Genomic DNA, 27,648 nt, shown 5'->3' with positions numbered 1-27,648 from the left:
TTGAATTCTTGGTAATTTTTCACTAGATATCACACATTTTGAATTTTGGTATCTGAATATTTTTATTTAAATATTCTCCAGTGAAACATCTATAACTGGTTTAAATTATCTTAAAAATAACAATCTTTTAAAATCTCTGAAAATCAACTTAAGAGGATACAGAAAGTGAAAAATGTCTTCATAAAATTCTCAGTAAGAATAGTGAGAATTGGAGACTTGGGCCCTGACCTATTCCCTCTCTCTACTCCCTCTCCACTGCTCAGTGTAACATAGTCTCTACTCTGGATAGGTATGGCCACAAAGATGGAGTTCTCTCTATACTCAGCTTTCATTCAAGAGCTATGATGGCTCCTTTGGAGGATAAGGCCACCAGCATAGCTCATTCTCCCAACTCCTTAGCACAGAGGCTAAATTCCAGGTGAGTGTAGCCAAGAGGTCAGAAGCTTCCTTCTATCCCCCACTCAGAGGCTCCTCTGTCCCCCACTCAAAGGCTCCATTTCATGCATGGCAGGGTGAGAATGCTGAGACCTTGATACCTTCACCCCAGCTTGCTCAGAGGGAAAGATTCCAGACCAGAGAGGTAAGCTGAGAAGTTCAGAGACTACTGCCCTCACCAGCACCTTCCACCCACAAAAACAGCAGTGTCACTTTGAGAAAAATGGGCCACTGTCTCCAGCCCCAGCTCTAGAGAAGTGGCAAAGAGATTTTTTTCCTGGGGGAGAGGTTATAAAAACAGCTCTGATGCTCTTCCCAAAGGTTCTGACTTTATTTAAAACAGAGTTGGGGGAGTTGCATTCTAAGGGAACTCTTGAAAACAATGGAGATTTTATTGGTAAGCAATTAAGAGGAGGCTTGCAGCTCCATGATAATAAGCCAAACTATAGGCCAGCTAGTTAGGAAGACCAGGTAAAGAGCCAGTCACAAAGACCCCTCCTGGGGTCAGAACAAACTTCAAAATCTACCCCTGAAAAGGAACCCAAATTTAATTGGATTAAACATGGGGAACTTTTGGCCCAGGATACTGTCATGCACAAGAAAGAAATCAGCTGGAAATTAGTGAACATTAACAGCTGGGTATGACCAACAGAGTCAGACAGCTTAACAGAGAGAACAGGAAAAGAGACATCCTACATGAGTTCTGCTAAAACTACTGTCATCCCAAGGTGACTGTGCCAGTGCCCAAAGCTGTGCCCTCTGAGGAGTGACATTAGAGGCTTGCTACTGTTGGGGAATAGATTTCACCAAAATAGTCCATCCAAGTCACTCAATAACCAAGCAAACAACAAAACAACCAAGCCCCGTGGTCAGGGGAATTAGTATCCAGAGTTGCTAAAATGTATTATTTAAAATATCCAATTTTCAACAAAAAAATTGTAAGACATGCAAGAAAATAGAAAAGTATTACCTATAGGTAGGAAAAGAGAAGCAGGTAATATAAACTGCTTATGAGAAGGCCCAGATGTGGGATTTGGCAGACAAAGACTTCAAAGCAGTTATAAATTTTGTTCAGAGAACTAATGGTTACCAGAGACTGGGAAGTGTAGTGGGAGGGTGGGGTGAGGGTTGGGATGGTTAATGAGTACAAAAAAAAATAGTTAGAAAGAATAAATAAGACCTACTATTTGGTAGCACAACAGAGTGACTACAGTCAATAACTTAAAATAGCATATTTTAAAATAACCCATTTCCCATTTGCCCCAAGAATACTGCACTGGCAGTGAGCTGCAACTTTCTTTTTTCCTAAATGCAAAATGGGTTAAAGAGTGTAACTGGATTGTTTGTAACTCAAAGGATAAATGCTTGAGAGGATAGATACCTCATTCTCCATGATGTGCTTATTTCACATTGCATGCCTGTATCAAAACATCTCATGCACCCCATAAATATACACACCTACTAGGTGCCCACAAAAATTAAAAATTTAAAAATGTTCAGAGAACTAAAAGTAACCAGGTTTGAAGAGGTATAGAAAGATACGATGACAATGGCTTATTAAAAAGAGGATATCAATAAAGAGAAATTATAAAAAGAACCAAAAATTTTTCAGTTGAAATATACATTAACTGAATCAAAGTTTCACTTAAGTGGCTCAACAGTAGATTTGAACTGGCAGAAGAAAGAATCAGAAAACTTAGAAGATAAGTGGATAGAAAGTATGCAATCCAACAAACAGAAATGAAGAGGACCTCAGAAGAAGGTGGGACACCATTAAACACACCAATATATGCATGAAAAGACTACCAGAAGGACAAGAGAGAGAGAGAGCAAAAAGCAGAAAAATGTATTTAAAGATATAATATCTGAAAACTTCCCAAATTTGAGAATAAACATTAAACATCTACAAAATTCAACAAACCCCAAGTAGGATATACACAAAATGCTTCACACCAAGACACATCATAGTAAAAATGTTGAATGCTATATAGAGAAAATTTTGAAAGAAGTAAGAGAAAAATGGCTCATCGCATATAAGACAACTCCAGCAAGAGTAACACCTAAATTTTCATTGGAGGTTCTAGTAACTAACTGTTAAGTATTGCTTACTCTTGGTATAGTTAAATGAGTATGGATTGTTCTGAATGAAGTTAATCGGATATTGACAGAACTTGATACATTTTCTGGGGTTAGCTTCAAGTACCCAATGACTGAATGCTTCTAATATTATCAAAGGACCAGTACAAAATATTCTGTATCAGTTTATCCTGTTTGTTACATTTCTTCAGATGAAGTTACTCACTTGACTGCCCATGCAGTGCAATGCTGTGGAAAGAAATATTGTTTTCCATATTAACCTCAAAGTAATGGTTTGATAAACAATTGAAATGAGTAATTAAAATATTTGCTTAAAAATATGAGATCTGACAAAGGATTGGAGAGCCGAGAGCTGATCTACGAATCTCCAGTATGGTGTTTTTCAACTCACCGTGAGAGGACTAAGGATGGGTCTTGGTTGGATAAATGGGTATGTTTTTGTGGTGGCATTGGAGAAGGTAGAAAATAAAAGGGAATTTATATACAACTCTTCTCTACTTCACAACAATTTTGTTGTTTCCAATGCTGGATCTGGAAGTCCCTATAATGGGGCTAAAATTAAGGTCCAGGTGTCTGGTAATATTACAAAACCAGACAGTATGCCTATTACTTTGACTAATGACAAGAATTCCAAAGAGATTAATGGGGTGGATGATACTCTGTCTGCATCTCGGCAAGTTGGGACTGCCTATGCAAATGCTGTGCTGCCTATTGGGTGGAGTAGCCATTATTTCTCTGCACTTATCCAATCCATCCCCATATGTGTGCGAATGGACAAATGAAGAACTCCTGGCATGTCTCATCTTGCTACTGTCACTATAGCCAAATGAGTTACTGACTTCAGGAGGAAAGGTTTGTTTTAAAATTAATGATAAATGAGAGAAAAGTGAATCAGGCTGAGTGAAGAGAGCCAGTAAGTGTGTCTTACAAAGGGAAAAATCAAAGATAATTTTGATGTCCTAAGAGAGGTTTACAACAAGTGAATAAAATGCTCTCTTAGCTTTGACTCAGATGTCCCCTGGGGCAAAAGACTGCCAAAACTTTCTCCACTTTAAAAAAATGAAGAAGCTGTAAAATGACCAGTCTAATAAATATACTTCCACTATTGATCTATGTCCTTCTAATCAATAAACAGATTGGAGCTCAGGCAATGACTATGTGAAACAATACTAATGTGGCTGTCTCATATGGTTCTTGTTTCACAGAGAATTCAATTAGTATAAATGTATACTAATAGAAGTATAAATCTCAATTGATGTATATCATACAATACAGATAGCTGAAGATCAGGGAGAAGAAAAATGTATAAAATATGTGGCACTTCCTGTTGGCATTACAGGATGGTTTAAATTCACAACCCCTCAGGGGTGATTACAATTCTTTCAAACCTGTATGTGCGTTTTGATTGCCTATTGATTATATGCTGTTGAAAGCCAGATGATTCCATCAAACTAAGAGTGATTGTTTTGTTGTAAAAGGCTCTGACCAAAAATTATGGGGGTGGAGTGGAATGCTGTAAAAGGTAAGCCCAGCAGACCTGGAATTAGTGTGAACTGCAGAGTTTGCATATCACTGATCATTGGTCAAGGAATAAAACATACTGATTAATAGTGCTGCTTTTCATCCATGAGTCCAAGATGTTTGGGAGCAGGTTTTAACAGTGCATCAGTAGTGTTTACCGTTAACAGTGAGACTGATTTATGCCTGGTCTCATTGGAACCTTCAGAGTCCTCTGCTGTTGGGGCTTGTTGCCTAGCAAGAATATGCCTATATGTCCAGCAGAGTATAAGAGACACCAGCAGAGAATCCATTTTGGGGTTTCTGATGTGTTTTGTGCACATGTTGAATCCTTATGTGATAGTGAAATTGTGTCCATATAACACTTGCACAAGGAAAAATGGAGTTCATGCATGGCCCTTACCCAGATCCCTTGCTGTGAGGCAGCCTTTGGCTGTGATATAAATACTGACTTTAATGGTATTGCTATGTTGTACCCTTTCCCTTAATAAATGGTAGATATTTAAGCACTGTCATTTTGGGCCTTGTGAGCCTTCCTTAGCAATTGACTCTTGTTTAATTGCCACTGTTAAAGTACCACATTTTTTTGTAATGTGGCAGTTCTGTAGTTTTAGGCCTTGTGGCCATTTCTCAAGGTGTCACTTGCTTCACTGCCTAGGGAGTTACCTGTCCATAACTGACAGAGAAAACGTAGCTTCTGAGGCCTTCACTTTAGCGTATCCTTTTCTGAGCCCAAACATGATCATGAAGTAGAAAAGCACAATAAGGAAAAACTAGTGAAATCTGAAAAAAAAAGTGTCTAGTTAATAATGTTATCAATGTTTCTTAGTTATAAAAACATACCATAGTAATATGCTAATAGGGAAAACTGGGTGAGGAGTATATACAAACTATCATTGTAATTTTTCTGTAAATACATTCTCAAATAATTCTTTTAAAAAAGAGTACTCCTTTTCATCTACACTTTTCTGAAAATTAAGCATGCAGAAAGGCATGCTTTTTGACCCTCAATTCCCTTGGGCACTGTGCAGTAAGCTCAAGTAGCATCATGGTATCAGAGACTAAGGAGAATAAAAAAGAAGGAAACATATTTCCATAACAGATGGCACCTTTCTGCCAGGAGCGGTAAGTACCTGAGGAAGGTAAGCAGCGCCAGGGCCAGTCCCACACCAACTCCTTCATCATTCCTCCCTTTTTCCTCATGAGCTGCCCAAAGTAGCCCCTCAGTGTCTGATGTGCCAGCCCTGGAGGTGCTGATATGGTCCTCGTCTGAAGGTGGGCTCTTCTTTCATGGCTCATCTTTGCAGTGATGCTACTCAATTAACTGTTAACAACAGTGTCAAGGAAATACCTGTCCTCTAACTAATTCTAAAGATGCCATCATTCTCCCTCACACTATCCTTGCCCACAATATAACAAGGGATGGGAATTAGAGACATTTTTCTTGGGTCAACTGATTTATTGTCCTCATGCTTAACCTATCAGATCAAACTTGCAGAAAGCAAGATGCTCAGGGCTGGGGAAAATTGTTACTGGTCTAGGTTTTAAAAATGATTTTGTCTACTTTCTTTTCTGTGCTCATCAAACCGTAGGCTAAAATGATAGCACATTAACTAAATGCTTTCTTGGCTAAGATTATGCCACATTATATTGTTTTACCAAAAATGAGTCTGCTCTCTCGTACCAGGACTGTACTTCTGGGTCAAAGTAGTCCTTTTCATTCCAATTCCAAAACCTGCTCTTAGTTTGGTAGAAATACCACTGGTTTGCGATGCAGTGTGAGGAGGCATCATGATGTTGGAGGAAAATATTCCAAACAGGATGCTGAAGCTATATGCATACAACGGAGGAGAGGAGACCAGTTGCTTTATAATCATCCTGTGCAAAATGAGTAAGTGGAGTGGGATAAAATTAAAATAAAGGCAAACAAAAAGTATATAAGAATCACCCTGTCCTCCCTGGCGCCCCCCTCCAAACACACAAACACACAACGTGACTGGGGAAATCTCAGCTATCTCCAAGGTCCTAGAAGAATTGGCAAGACTAGTTTTAGGACAAGACTAATTAATATCCAGACATAGCAGGCAGGCCAAAATCTAACAGCATTGAGGGAAGCCAACAGAGGACACAGTCACTCAGAAAAGGAAGTGGACACGCCCAGTGCAGGTTTGGCTGTTGGCACCCACTAGAACTCACCAGTGAGTTATAACGTTTATATACAGACTAAAAGATCTTCCACAGAGCTCAAACTATTCACATTTATTCATATTCTCCACAGAATTCAAATTATTCCATTTTTAACTTCACATTCTATAGTGAGTTTTTCTATAGGTAAATATTTTCTTATATATGTTCTATAAAATTTTTGATATTACAAAACAGAAGCTTGGTACATCAGTTCTAGGTGAATATTTTATCTCCAATTCTAAAACTGACATATTTCCTCAGAAAAAAATACCTAGGAAAAATGTCATTTATTCAAAATATGAAATTTTATTATAATTGATGTTTAATGCAATTCACTTTACGAAGGTTTTTGTGGTTTTCCCTAAAATTTGTTTTAATGAAGGCTCCTGATCATCCTGGATGTCAACAAGTTTTCTTCTTCATGTGACGTCTCTGATGCACAATAAACTGATTAGTTTTTCTAAAACCGATCATATTCATAGGGTTTCATCTCACTCTAACATAAAGTTTAAGCTAAACTACGTCCATTTAACTAATAAGCCAAATTTGTAAGAGCTTAACAGACTATAAACTTAACTCTTGCTTTAAAGCAACAAAAACAAAACCCTGGTGAAGACCTGGAAGTGAATTGTTCGTTTTTCAGACTCTAGCTTCCTTGACCTTGTGCTCTATGGTTTTCAACACACAGGACCCAAGTTTGTTGCAGAAATAACCTCCAAATCCATCTTATGAACCAGGAAGACTGTGAGGGTTGTTTTTTTTTTTTTTTAAGGGCCAAGAGTAAATGTAATATATATCATTAGCACCACATCCCATAGTCAGCCCCACCTGAATAAACGGCATATTGGGATTTTTCCACAAACTATGAGCCTAATGAAAAAGGAAATGGATAAGGGAAACAAGTTCCCAGCCTATGTCACATGAGTTTCTGCACTACGTGTTACGTGGTAAGGTATGCATTCCCTCAGGACTTCCCAAATCCATTACATGCTAGGGTTTTCTCTCTGGTATGCATTCTGGTGTGATGTACCCTAAGAGCTGCCTTACGGACAAAAGTTTTCCCACATTCATCACATTCATAGGGTTTCTCCCCTGTGTGAATTCTCTGGTGTACTCTGAGGGTTGAATTTTGGGCAAAAGCTTTCCCGCATTCATTACACTCATAGGGTTTCTCCCCTGTGTGAATTCTCTGGTGTGCACTAAGGTGTGATTTCTGGGAGAACGTTTTCCCACAATCATTACATTCGTAGGATTTCTCCCCTGTGTGAATTCTTTGATGTACTCTGAGGGTTGAATTATGGGCAAATGGCTTCCCACATACATTACATTCGTAGGGTTTCTCCCCCGTATGAACTCTCTGATGTGCACTAACATATGACTTCTCAGAGAAGGTTTTCCCACATTCACTGCATTCATAGGGTTTCTCCCCTGAGCGAGTTCTAAGATGTGCTCTGAGATGTGATGTTTTGGAGAAAGTCTTCCCACAGTCATTACATTCATAGGGTTTCTCCCCTGTGTGAATTCTGTGATGTGCCCTGAGGGCTGAATTATCAGCAAACGTTTTCCCACATTCATTACACTCATAGGGTTTTTCCCCAGTATGAATTCTCTGATGTGCACAGAGGTGTGTTCTTTGGGAGAAAGTTTTCCCACATTCGTTACATTCATAGGGTTTCTCCCCTGTGTGAATTCTTTGATGCACTATGAGGGCTGCCTTATAGACAAAAGTTTTCCCACATACGTTACATTCATACGGTTTTTCCCCTGTGTGAATTCTCTCATGTCCACTGAGGTATGATTTCTGGGAGAAAGTTTTCCCACACTTGCTACATTCATAGGGTTTCTCCCCTGTGTGAATTCTCCGATGTGTACTGAGGCGTGTCTTCTGGAAAAAAGTTTTTCCACATTCACTACATTCATAGAGTTTCTCCCCTGTGTGGATATTCTGATGTGCTCTAAGGGCTGAATTATGGGCAAATGTTTTCTCACATTCATTACATTCATAGGGTTTCTCCCCCGTGTGAATTCTCTGATGTATTTTGAGGGCTGAATTATGGGCAAAAGTTTTCTCACAGTCACTACATTCATAGGGTTTTCTACCTGTGTGAATTCTCTGATGTGCTCTCAGGGCTGAATTGTAGGTGAAAGATCTCCCACATTCATTACATTCATAGGGTTTCTCCCCTGTGTGAATTCTTTGATGTGCCTTGAGAACAGAAATATGGGCAAAAGACCTTCCACATTCATTACATTCATAAGGTTTCTCCCCCGTGTGAATTCTATGATGTGCTCTGAGGGCTGAATTATGGGCAAAAGTTTTCTCACAGTCACTGCATTCATAGGGCTTCTCACCTGTGTGAATTCTTTGATGTGCTCTCAGGGCTGAGTTATAGGTAAAAGATTTCCCACAGTCATTACATTCATAGGGTTTCTCCCCTGTGTGAACTCTCTGATGTACACTGAGGTGTGTCTTGTGAGAGAAAGTTTTCTCACATTCAACACATTCATAGGGTTTTTCACCTGTGTGAATTCTCTGATGTGCTCTGAGATGTGATGTCTTGGAGAAAGTTTTCCCACATTCAATACATTCATAGAGTTTCTCCCCCATGAGAATTCTCTGATGTCCTTTGAGATGTGATGTCTTCCCATATTCACGGCCACCACAGAGTTCCCTCTCTGCATCTGTTTTCTGGTGTCCTATGAGGGGTGACTTGTAAGATCTCCCACAGCCATTGTTATCACAAGGTTTCTCTTTTGTGTGAATTGTCAGATGTTTACTGAGGTTTGAATTCTGACAGAAAGCTTTCCCACATTCATTACATTCATAAAGTTTGAATCCCACATAAGTTCCAGGATGCTGAATAGGATGTGAACTTGAACAAAAGGATTTTGCACATTCCTCATATTGGTAAGTTTTCTCTCCTGAGTGGGGCCTCTGATGCTGAATGAGGTGTGCTTTCCGGTAAAAGGATTTTCTGCATTTCCCATGTTCATCAGAAAGGTAGAATTTATCTTCTGTGTGAATTATCTGATGTGCTGTAAAGTCTAATTTCTGGTAGAGGGCATCTGTACATTCATTATGTTCACCAAATTTATCTCCAGCTTGTGTTTTCTGATGTACTATATGGGCTGAGCTCTGGCTAAAATTTTCTTCACATTTATTGCTTTCAAAAGCACTCCATCCTGTAATAGTTCTCTGAGATTGAGTGAGGGGTGACTTCCTACTGAAATTAATCCCCCTTTCATTACACTCATAGTGTGTCATAGCCATGTGAACTTTATTGTATTCAACAGCGGTGGTTTTGTCACAGGATGTCCCATATTCATTAAGATCAGAGCATTTCCCCCTTGTGTCAGTTCTCATGTGGTTAAATAAAGTGGTTTTATCAAAGTTTTTTCTAAATTCATCATCCTTACAGGACTTTTCTCCTGTTAGAAAACTCTGAGGTGTAATACAAATTGTCTTATCATGTAAACCTTGTCCAGATCCATCACATTCAAAAGATTGCTCCAAAGTTTGAAATTTCCAATGCTGATCTTTCTTATAACTGAAAGCTTTAGCATTTTCACCATGTTCATAAGATTTCTCTCCAGCATGAGCTTTCTCATGCTTAATATCAAGCTGCAATTTCTCACACACATTCATGTATTCAGTCTTCTTTCTTGAATATTTTCTTTCACTTATAATTAATTGAGAAGCAATTGGCAAATTCATTCTGTGTGAGTCACATTTACAGGATATTTTTTCTGAAAGCTCTGGAGCTATTTCCAGATTAAATGGTTTTTCTAAAACTTTCTGTCCTTCTTTACTCAATGTTTTGTCAGCATCATTGATGAATATTTCTTGCCACAGAGGTTTTTCTTGTTGTTCCTGGATCCCTTTGATGTGATCAACTTTAAAATATCCTAAAATGAGAAAAATTGAAAATATACGATAAATCTTACATTTCTCATGGAGAAGAACTTATACTCATATTTTGATTTTGGTTTTGGTTTTTGAAATAGGGTATTGCTCTGTCACCCAGGCTGGAGTGCAGTGGCATGATCATAGCTCACTGCAGCCTTGAACTGCTAGGCTCAAGTGATCCTCCCACTTCAGCCTCCCTACTAGGTAGGACTACAGGGATATGCCACCATGTCCTGTTAATTTTTTTTATATTTAGTGGAGACAGGGTCTTGCTACATTGCCCAGGCTGATCTTAAACTCCTGAGCTCAAGCGATCCTCCTGCCTTGACCTCCCAAAGTGCTGGGATTACAGGCATGAGCCACTGTGCCCGGCCCATGTTTTGTTATGTATTTTATTCTGTTGTTTCTGGTCATGTTTCCAAACATTAAATAATTCATGCACACAGACAGATTCTCTCCTCATCCAAGCTGTTTATAAAACAGGTATTATTTCTGGGGCCAGTCAAGGTGGAGTAGTAACCCCTTTCCTCCCACATCTTCCCTCTTACAATTAAAAATCCCTAGAGAAAAAACAAAACAACAAAAAAAGATTAATAAATATACAAATATACAAAGACTACAAAATGGAAAGAAAGTGGACTTCAGGACTTAAGAAATGACACAGTATGGAATTCCAAGGCTATTCTATATCCTAGACTGGGTGCTGAAGAAACCTACAATCCTGCACTGACAGGCACAGACAAAAAGAGCACAAAGAAAAGCCTGCTTCTTCCAGCCAGAGGTCTGAGAAAATGGTGGTCTAACAGAACAGGAAACACTTTTAATGTTTTCTCATGCTCAGGCCAAACCAAAATGATACAATCCTGTGGTTCCATGGAGGCTGAGCAGGGAGCTAATGTTCCCTGCCATAGATACACAGGATCTGCATGCTCTTATATGTTTTCTTCCATGGGCCATGAAGAATCCTGAGAAAGTTCCATTCTTAGGATATGCTGGGAGATGGTCACAGCAGCCACTACCAAAATTCTGCCTAGAACCAAATTATTATCTAATTTATGGAACAAATGTCTTAATCTGCAAGGGCAAGAATATAATAAGTTGTTTTAGGGCACTGACAGGAACTCATAGCAGCTATGGGAAGGAAACAAGAAAAAAAGAAGCACAGAAGTAAGAGCAGAGGCAGGAATACACAGTAGGCCCAATACTCAAGCAGAAGAGATAAGATAAAGTAGCACTTGCAATAACCATGGCTTCAAACCTGAAGACACAATGCATTCAACAGCTGAATTCACATTCTTCTCAAATGCACATGGAACAATCATCAAAACAGACTATATTCTAGACTGTAAGACAAACCTTCACAAATATAGAAGAAATAAATTATACAGAGGACGATCTTGGGCCACAGAGAAATTATACCAGAAATCAGTAAACACAAATTTATCTGGAGAAATACAAAAGAACTGTAAGTTATACATTCCTAATTAACCCATGGGTGAAAGAAGAATTCTCAAATGAGATATTTTGAAGTGAATGTAAACAAAACAACTTAGAATACAGAAATTTGTGGATGCAGCTAAGGCAGTACACAGAGATAAATTTGGGGCTTAAATTTTTTTGGCCAGACGCGGTGGCTCACGCCTGTAATCCCAGCACTTTGAGAGGCTGAGGCATGTGGATCACAAGGTCAGGAGTTTGAGACCAGCCTGACCAACATGGTGAAACCCCTTCTCTACTAAAAATACAAAAGTTAGCCGAGCGTGGTGGTGCACACCTGTAATCCCAGCTACTCAGGAGGCTGGGGCAGGAGAATTGCTTGAACTCGGGAGGTGGAGGTGCAGTGAGCCACGGTACTCCAGCCTGGGTGACAGAGTGAGACTCTGTCTTTAAAAAAATTATATTTGAAAAGAAAGATCTCCAGTCAGATGCTTGTTTCCCCCTTAGGAAACTAGATAAAGACAGGACATTAAGTTGAAAGAAAGTAGAAGGATGACAAAAAAGTCAAACCAAAAGCTTAATTTTTTAAAAAGTTTTTTAAATGATAAAAACCATCAGAGAGAAAAAAAGAGAAGACACAAATTACCAATACCAAAAATTCAAGAGAGGACTAACTACTAACAGACATTCAAGAGATAATAAAACAACATTAACAATAACTCTGTCTTAGTTCGGGCTACTACAACAAATTACCATAGACTAAATGGCTTAAAGAATAAACATTTATTTTTCCCAGTGCAGGAGACTGGAAGTCTGAGATTAGGGTGCCAACATGACTGTGTTCTTCTGAAGACCTCTTCTGGTTTACAGACCACTCACTTCTTGTTATATCCTTACATGGTGAAAAGTGAAGTAGCTAGCTCTGACACCGTTTTGTAACAGCATTCTAATCTCTCTCTCTTTTTTTTTTTTTAACTATAAAAGCAAACTAACTTTATTTGGACAATCTAAGTGGAAAGAAGGGGCAGGTGAATGTGTATTGTAACCACAGAGAAAATATTCTATGTCAAATGTTAAAACATAATGGCAGAATAATCTAAAGGACATTTTTTTCTAAAGGAGCTGTCAGTGAAAAGGATATTTACGACAACATATTAACTTACTTCATTATGATGGAGGATATGTTAACTGAATGTCTAATTTACTCAAATTTTAACTATGTTTGCATATGTAAATAAGGCTTAAGAATGTAATGAAATCTTCCTCTATATGTGTGTGTGTGTGTGTGTGTGTGTGTGCAGTTCCAAAGAACAACTTCTGGACCAAATGGTTTTAACTAGTAAATTTTACCAAACATCCAGGGAAGAAATAATACCAATCCTACACAATGTTTTCTAGAAAATAAAAGATGGAATATTTCCCAAATCATTTTATAAGGCCTGCCTCATCCTCATAGCAAGATTAGGCAAATACTATTCAAGAAAAGAAACTTTCAGACCAATATCTCCCATAACATAAATGCAAAAATGTCCCAAAAAGTACACCGAAATATATAAACATAGATAATATATCAGTGAAATTTACCTCAAAAATGCCAAACAGTTACTACACTGCAATACTATAAAAACTATAGTTTTTATGCTGCATTTCAGGTCAATGTAATCTCCTATCATTAGTCTGAAGAACTAAAATCACACACTACATCAATGCCAAAAATTTTAACAAAATTCAAAATCCATTTATTAATTTAATAAAAGTAATCTATAAAAAGCCTATAACTAACATTATACTCAACAGAGACTGAATGTTTTCCCTCTAAGATCAGGAAAAAGACAAAGATGCCCACTACCAGTAGCTTTACACAAGATTGCACTGGAAGGACCAGACAGTGCAAAAAGGTAAGAATAAAAACACAAAGATACAGAGTAAATTTACACAGAAAATTTAAAATCAAAAAAGTTCCTTGAACTAATAAGTGTTTTTAGCAAGGGCAGAATCTAAGGCCAATATACAAATCTATGCCTACAAACATACAATGACGAATTGGAATTTTAAATCACAGAAACAATATTTATCACAGCACCAAAACAAAATTAAAAACAAAAATTAAAAAAGCCTCGTTATCTGTGTTCTAAAAACTAAAAGACATTGATGAAAGAAATCAAAGAAACAGTAAATAAATCAGTAGGGATATTTTGTGTATGGATTGGAAGACTGTACGTTGTTAAGATGTCAATTCTCGTAAGTTCTACAGATTCAATGCCACTCCAGTTTAAATGCCAACATGTTTCCTTTGTAAAGATTATGAACCTCATTTAAAAATGTATACAGAAGATGAAAACTGGAGAAGTACTTGACTTCAAAACTTAATAAGCTACAGTAATCAAGTTAATGTGGTATTGGCATAAAGAAAGACATGTAGATGAATGAAAAGGAATATAAACTACAAAAATAGACCCCCAAATGTACAGCCATCTGTTTTGTAAGAAAGGTGGAAATGCTGTTCAGTGGAGAAGTAACAGTCTTTTCAAAAAGTGATGCTGGAATAACTGGACTCCCTGTTCCAAAAACATTAAACTTGACACATAACTCATACTTTCTATAGAATTTAACACAAAATGGATTATCAACTAAGTGTAAAAACTGAAGCTGTAAAATTTCTAGAAGAAAATAGGATTCCTAAATCTGTTACTTTGAGTTTCAAAGTTTCTAGACAGAACAACAAAAGCAGGTTCTGTAAAAGAAAACTAGTAAGTTGGACTTTATCAAAATTAATACTCAGTTTTAGTGAGCCTCCTCTGAAGTTATACTAGCGGGAGTGAGGTGCAGCATCACTGCCTGCTACGTGGGGAAGGAAGTCCAGTTCCCCACTGATCTGACGCCCTGGGGGTGGAAGAGGAGGCTTCTACTTTTTTTTTTTTTCCTTCCTTTTGAGACAGTTTCTCTCATCGCCCAGGCTGGAATGGAGTGGCGCAATCTTGGCTCACTGCAACCTCTGCCTCCCGAGTTCAAGCGATTCTCCTGCCTCAGCCTCCTGAGTAGCTGGGATTACAGGCACCTGCCACCACGCCTGGCTAATTTTTGTACTTTTAGTAGAGACGGGGTTTTGCAACGTTGGTCAGGCTGGTCTCGAACTCCTGACCTCAGGTGATCCACCCGCCTCGGCCTCCCAAAATGCTAGGATTACAGGTGTGAACCACCGTGCCTAGCTGAGGCTTCTACATTAACCCTGGGCATGGGTGAAAGATCAGGAGCCCCACAAGGACTCTGATAACACTAACCACCTTGTATTTTGTCAGGTGCCAAGACCCCTAGTGCATCTTCGTTCTTCTTTCCACCCTTCAGTAGTGTGATCTCTGCTCACCATAACCTCCACCTCCCAGGTTCAAGCAATTCTCGTGCCTCAGCCTCCCAAGCAGCTGGGATTACAGGCACGAGCCACCATGATTGGCTAATTTTTTTGTATTTTTAGTAGAGACAGGGTTTTGCCATGTTGGCTAGGCTCGTTAAACTCCTGGCCTCAAGTGATCTGCCTGCCTCGGCCTCCCAAGGTTCTGAGATTACAAGTGTGAGCCACTGTGCCTGGCTAGATATTGCATTCTTTACAAACTGAAGGTTTGTGGCAACCCTGAGTTGGGCAAGTCTGTTGGTGCCATTTTTCCAACAGCAAGTGCTCACTTTGTGTCTGACTCAGCAGTTTTTAGCAAACAAATATTTTAATTAAGGCATGCATACTGTTTTTTAGACATGTTATTGCATATCTAAAAGACTAAAATATAGTGTAAACATAAAACTTTTATAAGCCCTAGGAAAACAAACATTGTGTGTAACTTGCTTTATTGTGAAATTTGCTTCATTGTAGTGGTCTGGAACAGAAACTGCAATATCTCTGAGGCATGCTTCTATATACAGATATTTAGCTGCACTTAGTGGGTACAGTAGAAAGGAATACATTTACTCCATCCTTCCCCTGGGTAATGCATTCTGTATTTTATTAAATCCTTCCCTAAGAAGAGTCATTAACCTATTCTATATGATCTTCTAGAATATTTCTACTTTTGCTTTGATAATTAGGTCTTAAGCCAACTGAATTCGACTTTTTGTTTTGTTTTGATCTATATGGATACCTCAAGATCCTTTCCTCATTATTCTCCAGTGTCATCTATCTAAGATGTCTATCAAGTATATGTTTTTTCTTTTCTCTTTTTTTTTTTTTTTTTTTGAGACGGGGTCTTGCTCTGTTGCCCAGGCTGGAGTGCAGTGGTGCAATCTCAGCTCAATGCAAGCTCTGCCTCCTGGGTTCACGCCATTCTCCTGCCTCAGCCTCCCAAGTAGCTGGGACTACAGGCGCCCGCCATCACACCTGGCTGATTTTTTTGTACTTTCAGTAGAGACGGGTCTCCATCTCCTGACCTTGTGATCCACCCACCTTGGCCTCCCAAAATGCTGGGATTACAGGCATGAGCCACCACACCTGGCCTCATGTTTTTTTCTTGAACTTTCTACTCTGTTTCACTAATTTACTAAATCATCCCACCCCCCAGCTCCATGCTACTTAGCTACACAGCACTTTACATAAAGCCTCAATATCTGTTAGAGCAGCAAATCCTCCTGTATCACTCATTTTTATGAATGGGATTGTGTTTGGTATAGCGTTACCTCTTTACAGATGTATCCCGACTTGAATTTATTATATAGGTGTTTCCTCTCTTTTTTCTTTGATAGGGTTAGCTGAAGTTTAATTCATTTTATTTTTCTTGTAAGAAACATTCCATTTCTGTTTTCCATTTTATTTTTAATTTTACTTTTAAATTCTTCTGTTTTCACTATTGTATTTTTGATGCTGTTCTTGCTTAATTAATGAGACTACGAACTTCCTTCTGTCCACTACTTTAGCTATACCTGATGGTTTCTAACTTGCAGTTACAATTATTTCATTACAGAAATCAAATCCAAAATTGCATTACACTTTTTTGTATATTGTTTAAAAGAGATACTAAAATTTTTTCAAGTGGATTTTTTTCATTTTATTATTAATTTCTAGATTTACCAAACTAGGTTCAGAGAATACTGTTTGTGTTTATTCTAATTTGTTAGATTTATTGAGGTTTTCTCTTTAGACTAATAGTATACTCTATTTTATCATTATTCAATTAAAACATGAAAGTTTTGTTTTTTGCATTAGCATACATATACACAAATGTATGGTTCACTTTAATACAAATGTAATTTATAGCCTCTCTAGGCATATTTATTTAATGTCCACTGTACCTACTGTTTAATCAGATGAGACATTATGATGTCCTAATTCTAATGAGTTTTAAGTTCTTTAAACTCCATTATTTTATGTTTTAGAAACATTGATATTATATTATTTGGTGCAGTCATTCAAATCCTTAAAGGTTTTCATTTCCCTGTGCTCTTGAATGAGAGCTTTTCCTACTTTAATGAATTTCTTGCCTGAATTCAAATCTGAATGATATAGAACATGAAACCTACATTATTTTATCTTTATTGACTCAACAACTTTACTGATTTTTTTTTTTTTTAATTTTTTGGGACTGAGTCTCGCTCTTTTGCCCAGGCCGGAGTGCAGTGGTGCTATCTCGGCTCACTGCAAGCTCTGCCTCCTGGGTTCACGCCATTCTCCTGCCTCAGCCTCCCAAGTAGCTGAGACTACAGGCGCCCGGCTAATTTTTTGTATTTTTAGTAGAGACAGGGTTTCACTGTGTTAGCCAGGATGGTCTCCATCTCCTGACCTCGTGATCCGTCTGCCTTGGCCTCCCAAAGTGCTGGGATTACAGGCATGAGCCACTGCGCCCGGCCCAACTTTACTGATCTTTTATAATGATCTTTCTATGTTACTTATTTAGGGATATCCTTTTTAGACAATCAATATGATCCAATAATTTACATTTAGTGACTCAGCAACATAGTTGATCTAAATTATGTCACTCTTTATGTGATGCTATTTGTTGGTATGGCTTCAAACAAAAACCTTAATTGTGCTTCACTTCTAATAAGATGATTTTACTTTTTTATTCTAAAAATGACATTGAAAACTATAACTTTTAAAGATTTCTGGAATCATTTATTCGTACAAAGCCTAATAGGCATATAAAAAGATGCCTGATATCATTAGTGACCAGGGAAATTGTTATAGACTTATTTGTGTCCTTCCCAAATTCTTATCTTGAAGCCCTAACCCCCAGTGTAACTGTATTTGCAGACAAGGCCTTCAAGGAGGCAAAAAGGGTAAAAATGAGGTCACAGGGAAGGACCCTAATCCAGTAGTACTGATATCTTTATAAGAAGCGGAAGAAACACCAGAGTATTCTCTCTCTCTCCCACTGCATGTGCACAGAGGAAAGGCCACATGAACACACAGCAAGAAAGTGGCTGTCTTCAAGCCAGGAAGAGACGCTTCACCAGAAACCAACTTATTAGTACTTTCATTTTGGACTCCCAGCCTCCAGAATCATGAGAATTTCTGTTGTTTAAACTACCCAGCCTATGGTATTTTATTATGATAGCCCTAGCTGACTAATACAGAAATGTACATCAAAACCACAGTGAGATATCACTTCACATCCACTGGGGTGGCTAGAATCAAAAAGTCAAACAATAACAAGCATTGGTGAGGATGTGGAGAAATCAGAACCCCCATATGCTGTTGTTAGGAACGGAAAAATGCTGCATTTAGAAAAACAGTCTGGTGGTTCCTCAAACAGATAAAGACACAGATACCATATGAACCAGCAGTTTCACTCCTAGGAATATACACAAGAGAAATAAAACCAATTGTCCATGCAGAAACCTGTAAATAAATGTTTATATTAGCATTATTTGTAGGTGGAATCCCAAATATCTACTGACTGATAAATGGACAAACAGGTGGTACATCCATACAACGGGACATTATTTGGCCATAAAAAGAATGAAACATGTATTTTATATCAGTTGTAAACATTATGCTAGGCAAAATAAACCAATCACAAAAGACCACATATATGATCCAATTTATACAAAATGTCTAAAATAGGCATATTTATAGACACAGAAGTAGACTGTGGTTACCTAGGGCTGCAGAGGGCAGGGGGGGATGGGACAGTGATAACTAAAGGGTACAGGTATGTTTGAGGTGATGAAAATTAACTGTGGTGATGTCTGCATATACAGTCATCCCCTGGTATCCATGGGGAATTGGTTCCAGGATTCTCTTAAATACCAAAATCCACAAATGCCCAAGTCCTTGATACAAAATGGCATAGTATTTGCATATAACCTATGCACATCCTCTTGTATACTTTAAATCATCACCATATTAATTATGCTACCTAATACAATGTAAATGCCACGTACATAGTTGTTATACTATATTGTTCAGGGAATAGTGACAGGAAAAAAATGTCTATACATGTTGAATGAAAGTGCAATATTTCTTCCCTGAATAGTTTTGATCTGTGGTTGCTTGAAGTCACTGACCTGTACACTTTAAAGGAGTGAATTGTAGGCATGTGAATTATATCTCAATAAAGCTGTTCCAAAAAAACTTTCAAAGGTGCTCTCCCTCTAAAGTCTAAGTACCCCCAGGGGGCTCCTTCTGTTAATGCCCACTCACCTGGGTACCTCTGGTTCAGGAATTCATCTTCTAAAGACCATGGCTCTTCTCCTTTCTCCAACTTGGAGATCACCTTGGGTTTAGTAATGCAATATCCTGTAAACAAAATAATTGACATGGACCAGATTCACAGGCTTTTGGATTTCCAAAAGTAAAAAAAAGATATGGCAGCAAAGCATTAACTGAGGGTGTTCATTTGAAATTTTTAATGGGAAAGTAATGACATGTTGCTTTTGTTTCTGTAAAGGTTTCAACTACTTCAGACCTTTTAATCCAAAGCCCTTTAATCTCTATAAAGGGTCCATGTGTTTTGATACTTTTTAAAAAGGGACATATATTCTCGAGAGAGCCCCATGGTAAGCTATGCTCACCCACTGAGACGAGGTGGCTGTAGTTCTCCAGCATCACATCTCTGTACAGCGTCCTCTCGACAGGGCCCAGGTGCTGCCACTCCTCCCGGGTGAATTCCACAGTCACGTCCTGGAATGACACTGATGCCTGTAACAACATTTATCACAACAAATATAACAACGGTTTGTTCAAGGGTTCAGAATTGGGTGACACAGAAAATATCTTTGAGAGCTACTACTAAAATGAATGGTTATAAAGGCCTATTTTAGACCCAAAATTGTCTTAACATATGTAACTCAAAACATTTTTTAACTTGCCATAATTTCTCTATGTATTTATGAATTCTAGGTTTTTGTAAGACAAAAAAAAAATCAATGTAAAACAACTTCCTTCCAACCACCTCCTTCCTTCTTCCACATCTCCGCAAATTATCCGGGGTAGTCTCTAGGACATTCACACCCTCCCTGGACATCATCACTGTAAATTCTGGGGGCTAAGGAAGAGATATATGTGAAGTCTGGAGATACCCTGAACAAACTTATATATAAATAAATGTATAGAAATATATAAGGGTAGAGCAGGTGAAGAGCAGAGAACAGCTACAATAGTTGTAACCAAAGAGACTGGCACAAAAGAACACTTCCTACACTGAGGTCACAGCAATGGATGTAAGAATAGGGATATAATCACAGAAGAGAAGCAACACCCATTTAATACAATACTTTCTTGTACAGCTACTCAATCTAGCTGTATGAGAAGCTCCTTTAAAAAAATTTTTGTTTTTAATTGACAGAAAGACAAATATTTCAAATTATAGTCACTTATATGTGGAACCTAAAAAGTTCAAACTCATAGATGTAGACAGTAGAATGGTGGTTACCAGAGGCTGGGGGTGAGGGGTGAGGAATGGGGAAGCATTGGTCCAAGGGCACAGAGTTTCAGTTACATAAGAGGAATAGTTTTTGAGCTATTGCACAGGATGATGACTAGAATGAAAAATAAAGTAATGTATATTTCAAAATAAGCAGCTGCTTGGTGGTGCCAAAACTGGTATCTGGGAAAGAATAAAACGTGTTAGAAGATTCAGTGAGAGTTCTGTTCATGTTGATACGTAGCTAGAACTGTTCGTTCAACCAGGATACATATGATTTTAGAGCACAGAAGGTAAGATGGGGATGAAGATAAGCATTTAGGAGTTACTAGCAATTTAGGTGGTGAGTAAAATTAGCAGAGACAGACAGCTCCTTGAGCACACAGGGATTGAAGAAAGAAAAGAACCAAAAACAACACCTGAGGAACCACAAAGCAGAAAAAGTACAGGCCACAAAGCCAGAGATGTTTTCCAAAAAATAATAACAGAATCAGGAGGGGGCAGAGTCTTAGAAATTGAGAAAAGAGAAAGTTTCCACAACAAGAAGACTTCAAATTCAAATTAGCAAGTGATGACGGTGAAGATACTGAAGATCCAAGAAAATTCCTTCTTCCATAAAAGCAATGAGAAACCGGCAAAAACTGCAGAATCAACTTTTTCAGAACTCTAGAAGCTACCAAAGGCTTACAGCAATCTGCGGAACATTGATATCAGAAAAACAGCTGCATCACAGTAAGAACAATGATCTTGTGTCATTTCAACCTGCCCTATATCCATCCCTCTCACTCCCACTCGGCATTAGCTTTGAGAAACATCTGAAACAACAGGAGAATCCAGCGGCCTGGTATCCACTGGATGAGGCAGACTGGGTCACAGGTTGGCCAAAGCCTCACTCCCAGAAAACCCTCATTATCTGACCTAATCTGTGGTTCCCTGGAAGAGCTGACTTCAAAGGCTGATTGAATTAAGTCAGAGTTCCCCAGTGTGAAAAGCCTTATTCTTGAAGGCATTTGCCAAAAACATTCAAAGGCAATTGTTTAACTTAGCAGCTAACTGAGGCGGTGGATAACACCTGACATAAATAACAGCCTAATTGAAAAGCTTTTTAGAAAGGAAAAACTGGAGAATGGGATGTTCATAAAGCTTTTGAAAAGCTCCTATAGATTCTAGAGACTCTAGGTCACCTACATGCATAGAGCTGAGCATATGCCCAGGGCTGTGATTATGCTCTGGAAAGATGTGAGAAGGCCCTAAACTGTCACCCTGGGTGACCCTAGGGTTCGGGGTGAACTGGAAGTGAAGGAAGTGAAGGTTAACATGGGGTTATAAATTGCCTGGATGTCTGTTGAAGGAATGCCCCAGCACTCATGAGGCTCTTTGGCAAAGACTGAGAGCCTTACTTAAGGTTTCAGGCATTTAAGAAAATTTCTGCAGACTTCTGCGGCCACACATGACAATAAACACAGGCTCTACTGAATCAATTAAAAAGTCACTAGACAAATTTCAACAACAACTCCTGCAAATCAAGAAAGTTTTCTAGAGTTGCCACCTTATTTTATTTAAAATGTATAGTTTTCAACAAAAAATGCAAAACAAGAAAAGAAACAACAAGTAAGACCCATATGCAGGAAAAAAGTACAATCAATAGAAACTACTCACGAGGGAGCAGGCATTGGACTTAAACAGACGATGACTTTAAATCAACTATGTTACATATGGTCAAAGACTTAGAGGAAATGATATGTAAGGACCAAAGGAAAGTATTAGAATAATATCTCACCAGATAAAGGATATAAATAGACAGAAACTATAAAAAGGGACCAAATAGAAACTCTAAAGTTGGAAAGTACAAAACTAAAACAAATATTTTACCAAAAACACCTGTTCAACAGCAGGTCTGAACGGGTAGAATGAAGCAACTGGACAACATGCCCACTGAGATTATGCAGTGAGAAACAGAAGGAAAAATAACAAGAAATGAACAGTTGGACAGCATCAAGCTTATCAACATGTGCCAAATAGACTAACAGAATAGAGACAGAAAGGGTCTAAAACAATATCAGAAGTAGTAATGGCCAAAAAACCCCACAAATCTGATATAAATGATAAATCTACATGCCCAAAATGCTTCACAAACTTTAAGTAGGATAAACTTGGAGAAAGAAATCCACACTCGCTGGGAGCAGTGGCTCACACCTGTAATCTCAACACTTTAGGAGGTAGGCAGATCACTTGAGGCCAAGAGTTCAAGACCAGCCTGGCCAACATGGTAAAACCCCATCTCTACTAAAAATACTAAAATTAGCCAGACATGGTGGTGAATGTCTGGAATCCCAGCTACTTAGGAGGCTGAGGCACAAGGATTGCTTGAACCCGGAAGGTGGAGGTTACAGTGAGCCGAGATCATGCCACTGCACTCCAGCCTGGGTGACAGAGCGAGAGACTGTCTCAAAAAAAAAAAAAGAAAAAAAAAAAAAAAGAAAGAAAAGAAAAGAAAAAGACAAAAGAAAAAAGAAAAGAGAAATCCACACCTGGACATGAGAATCAGAGTGTTAAAAAGACAGACAATCAGAAAGCTGTAACAGAGAAACAAGTCATCATATTACAGGCTGATTTATAATGAGAAACTATGGAGGACAGAGGGCAATGGGATGACATATTCAAAGTGCTGAAACAAAGACTGTCAACCAGTAATCTCTATATCCAGGAAAAATAGAGAAACTGGAATTTTCTCAGGTAAACAAAACCTGAGAGAATTCATCACAGGCAAGACTGCCTATAAGAAATAATAAAGGGAGTGGTTCAGCAAAACTATGGAGATAGAGGAGTAGGTTAGTGGTTGTTTGGGGCTCAGAGGGAATCAAGTGGTAGTTACAGTGTACACAGCTTCTTTCTAAGGCAATAAAAATGTTCTAAAATTGACTGCAGTGATATTAGCACATTATCTGAGAATGTACTAAAAAAATCACTGAATTCTACACTTTAAATGGGTACATGGTAAGATACATGAATTGAATCTCAAAAAAAGCAGTTTTAAAAAAAGAAAAAAACAAGGGAAGACAAAATCATTTGGAGACAACAGAGAAGACTAAAGAGCCAAGGACAGAAACTGAGGCTGAGCCAAGTGACAGGACAAGGAAGGTGGCTCCATGAAGACATCAGCCGGGGAAGGACCAGTGAGGGGCAAGTATCACTAACGGAAATGTTCCAGGACAGAGTGAGACATTGAGGCAAGTGCTGCGGAAAAGCCAAGCAAGTTAAGGAAAAGACCACATCCACTGGATTTGATTATACTATGGGTAGGGACACTGGAGGTCCCAGGCAAGTGGCAAGAAAAAATCAAGGCATCCCATGGAGAGTTGACGTTAAATGCTAAGTGTGGAAATATCTGAAAGAGAACAATTTTGGACCATCTGTTGAGCAACCTGAATATCATGGGTACTCAAAATATTTATGGAGAGTGATTTTAAAGACATTCAGTTGATTCATCAGAAAAATGTTAAATTCAACCCTTGCACTGGAGTACTTGAAAAATAGTACTGAATGTGTTCAAATTTAGCATTACAATTTCTACTTCTATTGAAGAAGTAATATTCTGTTATTTGGCAATTTATTAACTAAGTCACCTACTTGAAGAACAATAAATACATTTTGTTATCTTTATGTTTATATTCCATGATAAATCAGATGGCTTTATCTTTCTCATCAGTGTAAACCTTTAAGTATTGTCTGTCTGACACTCCACCATGACTGTCAATAACCTCAGAAATAAATCTGAAGCTTAATTTGGTAAATTTGTAATATCGGAGGATCTGCATCTATCCACATGCCACTTTGCTCTGCTATTCATCTGCATTTCTACATCTTCTAGGAATGTGTCTGATCCATTTCTATTTCTACTTTTCCATGTTAATGTACGGACACATAAACCCTTACAAAACCTATTGTAAAATAAACCGGTTTTTAAAAACCGAACTCACCTGAGACATGTTCATTTTCTGCTGCTCCTGGAAGAGTGTAGAGGACTGTGGAGGTTCAGCTGGGGAGGAGGAAAGAGCAGTGGGGTCATGAGAGACCTGGTCTGCCTCTCAGTTCTTACAGAGATGGTCCCTGACATGAGATGGTTCGACTTGATAATGGTTTTACTGCGACATAACCCCACTGTAATCAAGGAGCATGTAATCCTATTCATGTGCCTAAAAAAAACATCATCGCACTCAGCTGGAGAAAAGGATTCCCAATGCAGAATGTCCCTTTGACTCTTGAAAAGGGACAAGAAGGACCACTCAAAGATAGCCACAGCTGAATATGTGCATCTCTGAAACGATTATGTGCGCTTAAACTTACATTTTCACTGAGTAAAGTAATACTGTTTTTTGTTGATTTACTAATAATTATGTTGATTTATTAACAATTATGTTCCCTTTTGACTAATAAAAAAGTAAAAATAAAGGATTAAGCAAGTTCAGGTACACACAGATGAAGCTGTTTACCTTCATTAAAGCTAATGTCAAAGAACTACTCAGCCGGGCATGGTGGATCATGCCAGCAATTTGGGAGGCCGAGGGGGGTGAACTGCTGGAGGCCAAGAGTTCAAGACCAGCCTGGTCAACATGGCGAAATCCTGTCTCTACTAAAAATAGAAAAAAATAAAAAATAAATAAATTTTAAAATAATTTTTTTAAAAAAGAACTACTCAGGCTGACTTAATCAAGTTCTTACTGCCTTTACACCCAGAATTAGCACTTCCACGGAAAAAATAAAGATGGGATGTTTTATGCAAGGAATTTCAGGCCCAATATTTTTGGGCTTCCAATATAGGAAATTCTTCCTCTACTACCAGGAAAGAGGCAGCATTAGTATCACTCTAAATGCCACATGTGGTGATGAACACGGTGTAAGAGGGACTCACAATGTGGAAGAAGTGAAGGCAGAAAGGAAACTAGGCTGCCGTTTGGGATCTGGACAGCTGATTACATCTTCCCTGGATATCATGACCTAACCAGCCCTCCAGTAAAGTGTCTTTTTCCACCCAGCTTGATAGTCACTCATCCCTCTCAACCCCAGGGAATTGCCTTCTGCAAGTTAGTCCACAGCAAAGTCACACGGTCTGTGATGGCTTCTGGATGTGGCAACATCACGAAATCTGATGCATATATAGGGAGTCAACAACTGCCTCTGGGGAAGCAATCAGGACCTGCTCCTTTCTAGAATCTTCTGCCTCTGCTCTGACGCTCTAGAAGAGGTCTCCGTCATATGGGCTGTTCTTCTATGGCAGTAGTCCCTAGGACTCCCTCTTGACTGCCTCATAGGAGCTGCTTTGCTCCAGAGGGGCTGGGACTTAGGCCTGAGAAACAAACTCAATTGAAACCTTCACCTAATACCCTAAACCTGACTCTTGAGATTCACTAGAAATGTGCTATCCAGCACTGCAGCCATCAGCCACATAGAACCATTGAACACCTGAAGTTTGGCCAGTGCTACAAGTCGAATATTTAGGAAGCAATGAGTTAAGTAAAATAAAGCAGTAAAACTGACTTTGCCTGCCTCTTCTTTTTACTGTAGCTACTGAAAAATTCTAAACTTTTTTTTCTTTTTTGAGACAGAGTCTCACTCTGTCACTCAGGCTGGAGTGCAGTGGTGCAATCTCGGCTCACTGCAGCCTCGGGTTCGAGCGATTCTCCTGCCTCAGCCTCCCAAGTAGCTGGGATTACAGGAGTGCACCACCACATCCGGCTAATTTTTTTATTTTTGTAGAGATGGGCTTTTGCCATGATGGCCAGGCTGGTCTCGAACTCCTGGCCTCAAATGATCCACTGGCCTAGGCCTCCCAAAGTGCTGGGATTACAGGCATGAGCCACCGCGCCTGGCCAAAAATTCTGATTTATATTTGTGTTTTGCCTTATCTTTCTATTGGACAGCACAGCACCAGAATATCAATCTGTGCCTCTGAGGAGACAGTGGGAACAGTACAAGAGGATTCAGGAGCCTCAGCCTGAATCAGAGACCCGACAAATCGCAGAATGTATCTACCACTTGGTGAGATTCTGTCCACATTTACTTCACAATCATCTACACAGATCTGGTGACAGGCCACTCTGCATAAGCGCTCTGAAGGCTTTAGGCAGGTACTGGCAAGTCTGGGTTTCAGGCAGACAGCATGTTAGAACGAGCAGGACAGGGAGTCACATCTCTCAGCATTTGCATCTCACCTCTCTCACCTACTAGTGTGTGCCCTGGGGTACCCATCCCCATGAACTTTCGTCCATTTTTTTAAAATGGCACGTTTATACCAAAGAGGTCGTTGTGAGGGTCAGGTGAAATACCAAACGATGAGAATAAGTGTCTCATAATTGTGAGAGCAGCTTACATTTCACATAGTGACTATTACAGACACTTAACAAAATGCTTTACAGGTGACAACTTATTTAATTTTCAGAATAGGAACACGAGTTACTAGTAACCTCCTCCTGTTCGCCGTCAACCTCATCCACGCACATTCCTCTTCCCGGCCCGCAACCCCGCGGGGCCCGGCAGCCCCTACACCTGCGGACAGGACTCGGCCTGGGCCCGCGCACTGGGCCGGGGAGGAGAGGGGAGGGCCATCCTGGGGACTCCTGAGACTGCCTGCTGCTGTCCTCCGCACACAAGCCCGCCCGTCCCCAGGTTCCTGGGCCGCGCGGAGCCCTGTCACCGACGCTCTCACCCCAGGTGCGCAGCCTCGGCTCCCGCGCAGACCTAAAGACTCGGACACCGTGTCCCTTTCAGGCCCGGGAGGGCGGACGGCAGGAGGTGGGGCTGGGTTTACACATGCGCAGAGCGAGCCCCGAAGCCCCATTCCCAAAGTGCTGCGCGGTAGGCGCGTTAACATTGAAAACTACAGTTCCCGTAAGCCCGTGCGTCCGAAGGAAGTACTATAATTTTTTCTGCTGCTTTGACCGGCTGGGAGGGACCTTCGGAGCCCAGGGATTTCCCAAATTCCCGGAGGTTGTCAGCATGACCACAAACTGCGAAGCGTGGTTCTTGATGCGATCCTGGTTGGAGAAAAAAGCACCTGAAACAGACATTAACAATTGGGGAAACATGACTATCGACAGGACATTAGAAATATTAAAGAAAATTACCGTTACTTTGAGAATAATAGCTAGACGATGTAGGACATTGTTCTTATATTTAAAAGATATGTACAGAGACATTTACAATTGTATGCTTGTAGTTTAATTG

The 27,648-nt window shown here is 39.3% G+C and overlaps 1 protein-coding gene across 4 annotated transcripts; it reads right to left on the bottom strand.

Annotated features, from left to right (window-relative positions):
- Positions 1-6,294: 6,294 nt before the first annotated feature.
- On the bottom strand, positions 6,295-27,242 carry ZNF658 (zinc finger protein 658). Of its 4 annotated transcripts, XM_063787840.1 has the most exons (6): positions 27,131-27,204; positions 24,918-25,057; positions 24,405-24,463; positions 19,574-19,700; positions 19,203-19,298; positions 6,295-10,143 (listed from the first exon to the last, which is right to left on the bottom strand). In XM_063787840.1, exons 3-6 carry the CDS (start codon positions 24,417-24,419, stop codon positions 7,202-7,204), a joined length of 3,180 nt encoding a protein of 1,059 aa, XP_063643910.1. In that variant the 5' UTR covers positions 24,420-24,463; positions 24,918-25,057; positions 27,131-27,204; the 3' UTR covers positions 6,295-7,201. The 4 variants fall into 4 exon arrangements, with proteins under 4 accessions (XP_063643910.1, XP_001141756.3, XP_016801898.2 ...); XM_001141756.6 differs by lacking the exon at positions 24,918-25,057 and having other exon boundaries at positions 27,131-27,242; XM_016946409.4 differs by lacking the exon at positions 24,918-25,057 and having other exon boundaries at positions 19,574-19,682; positions 27,131-27,226.
- Positions 27,243-27,648: the final 406 nt, after the last annotated feature.

Source organism: Pan troglodytes, chromosome 11, assembly GCF_028858775.2.
Source record: "Pan troglodytes isolate AG18354 chromosome 11, NHGRI_mPanTro3-v2.0_pri, whole genome shotgun sequence".
NCBI lineage: Eukaryota > Metazoa > Chordata > Mammalia > Primates > Hominidae > Pan > Pan troglodytes.
The sequence above is the reverse complement of the archived record's forward strand: the minus strand, read 5'-3'. Positions and strand labels throughout refer to the sequence as shown.

What these genes read in the sequence shown, in the direction of transcription:
- ZNF658 (XM_001141756.6), bottom strand. An exon ending in CAGCCACCTCGTCTCAGTGG is followed by an intron (nt 19,299 to 19,573) that starts GTGAGCATAGCT and finishes TTTTGTTTACAG; the next exon opens with GATATTGCATTACTAAACCC. An exon ending in CCTGAACCAGAGGTACCCAG is followed by an intron (nt 10,144 to 19,202) that starts GTGAGTGGGCAT and finishes TTCTCATTTTAG; the next exon opens with GATATTTTAAAGTTGATCAC.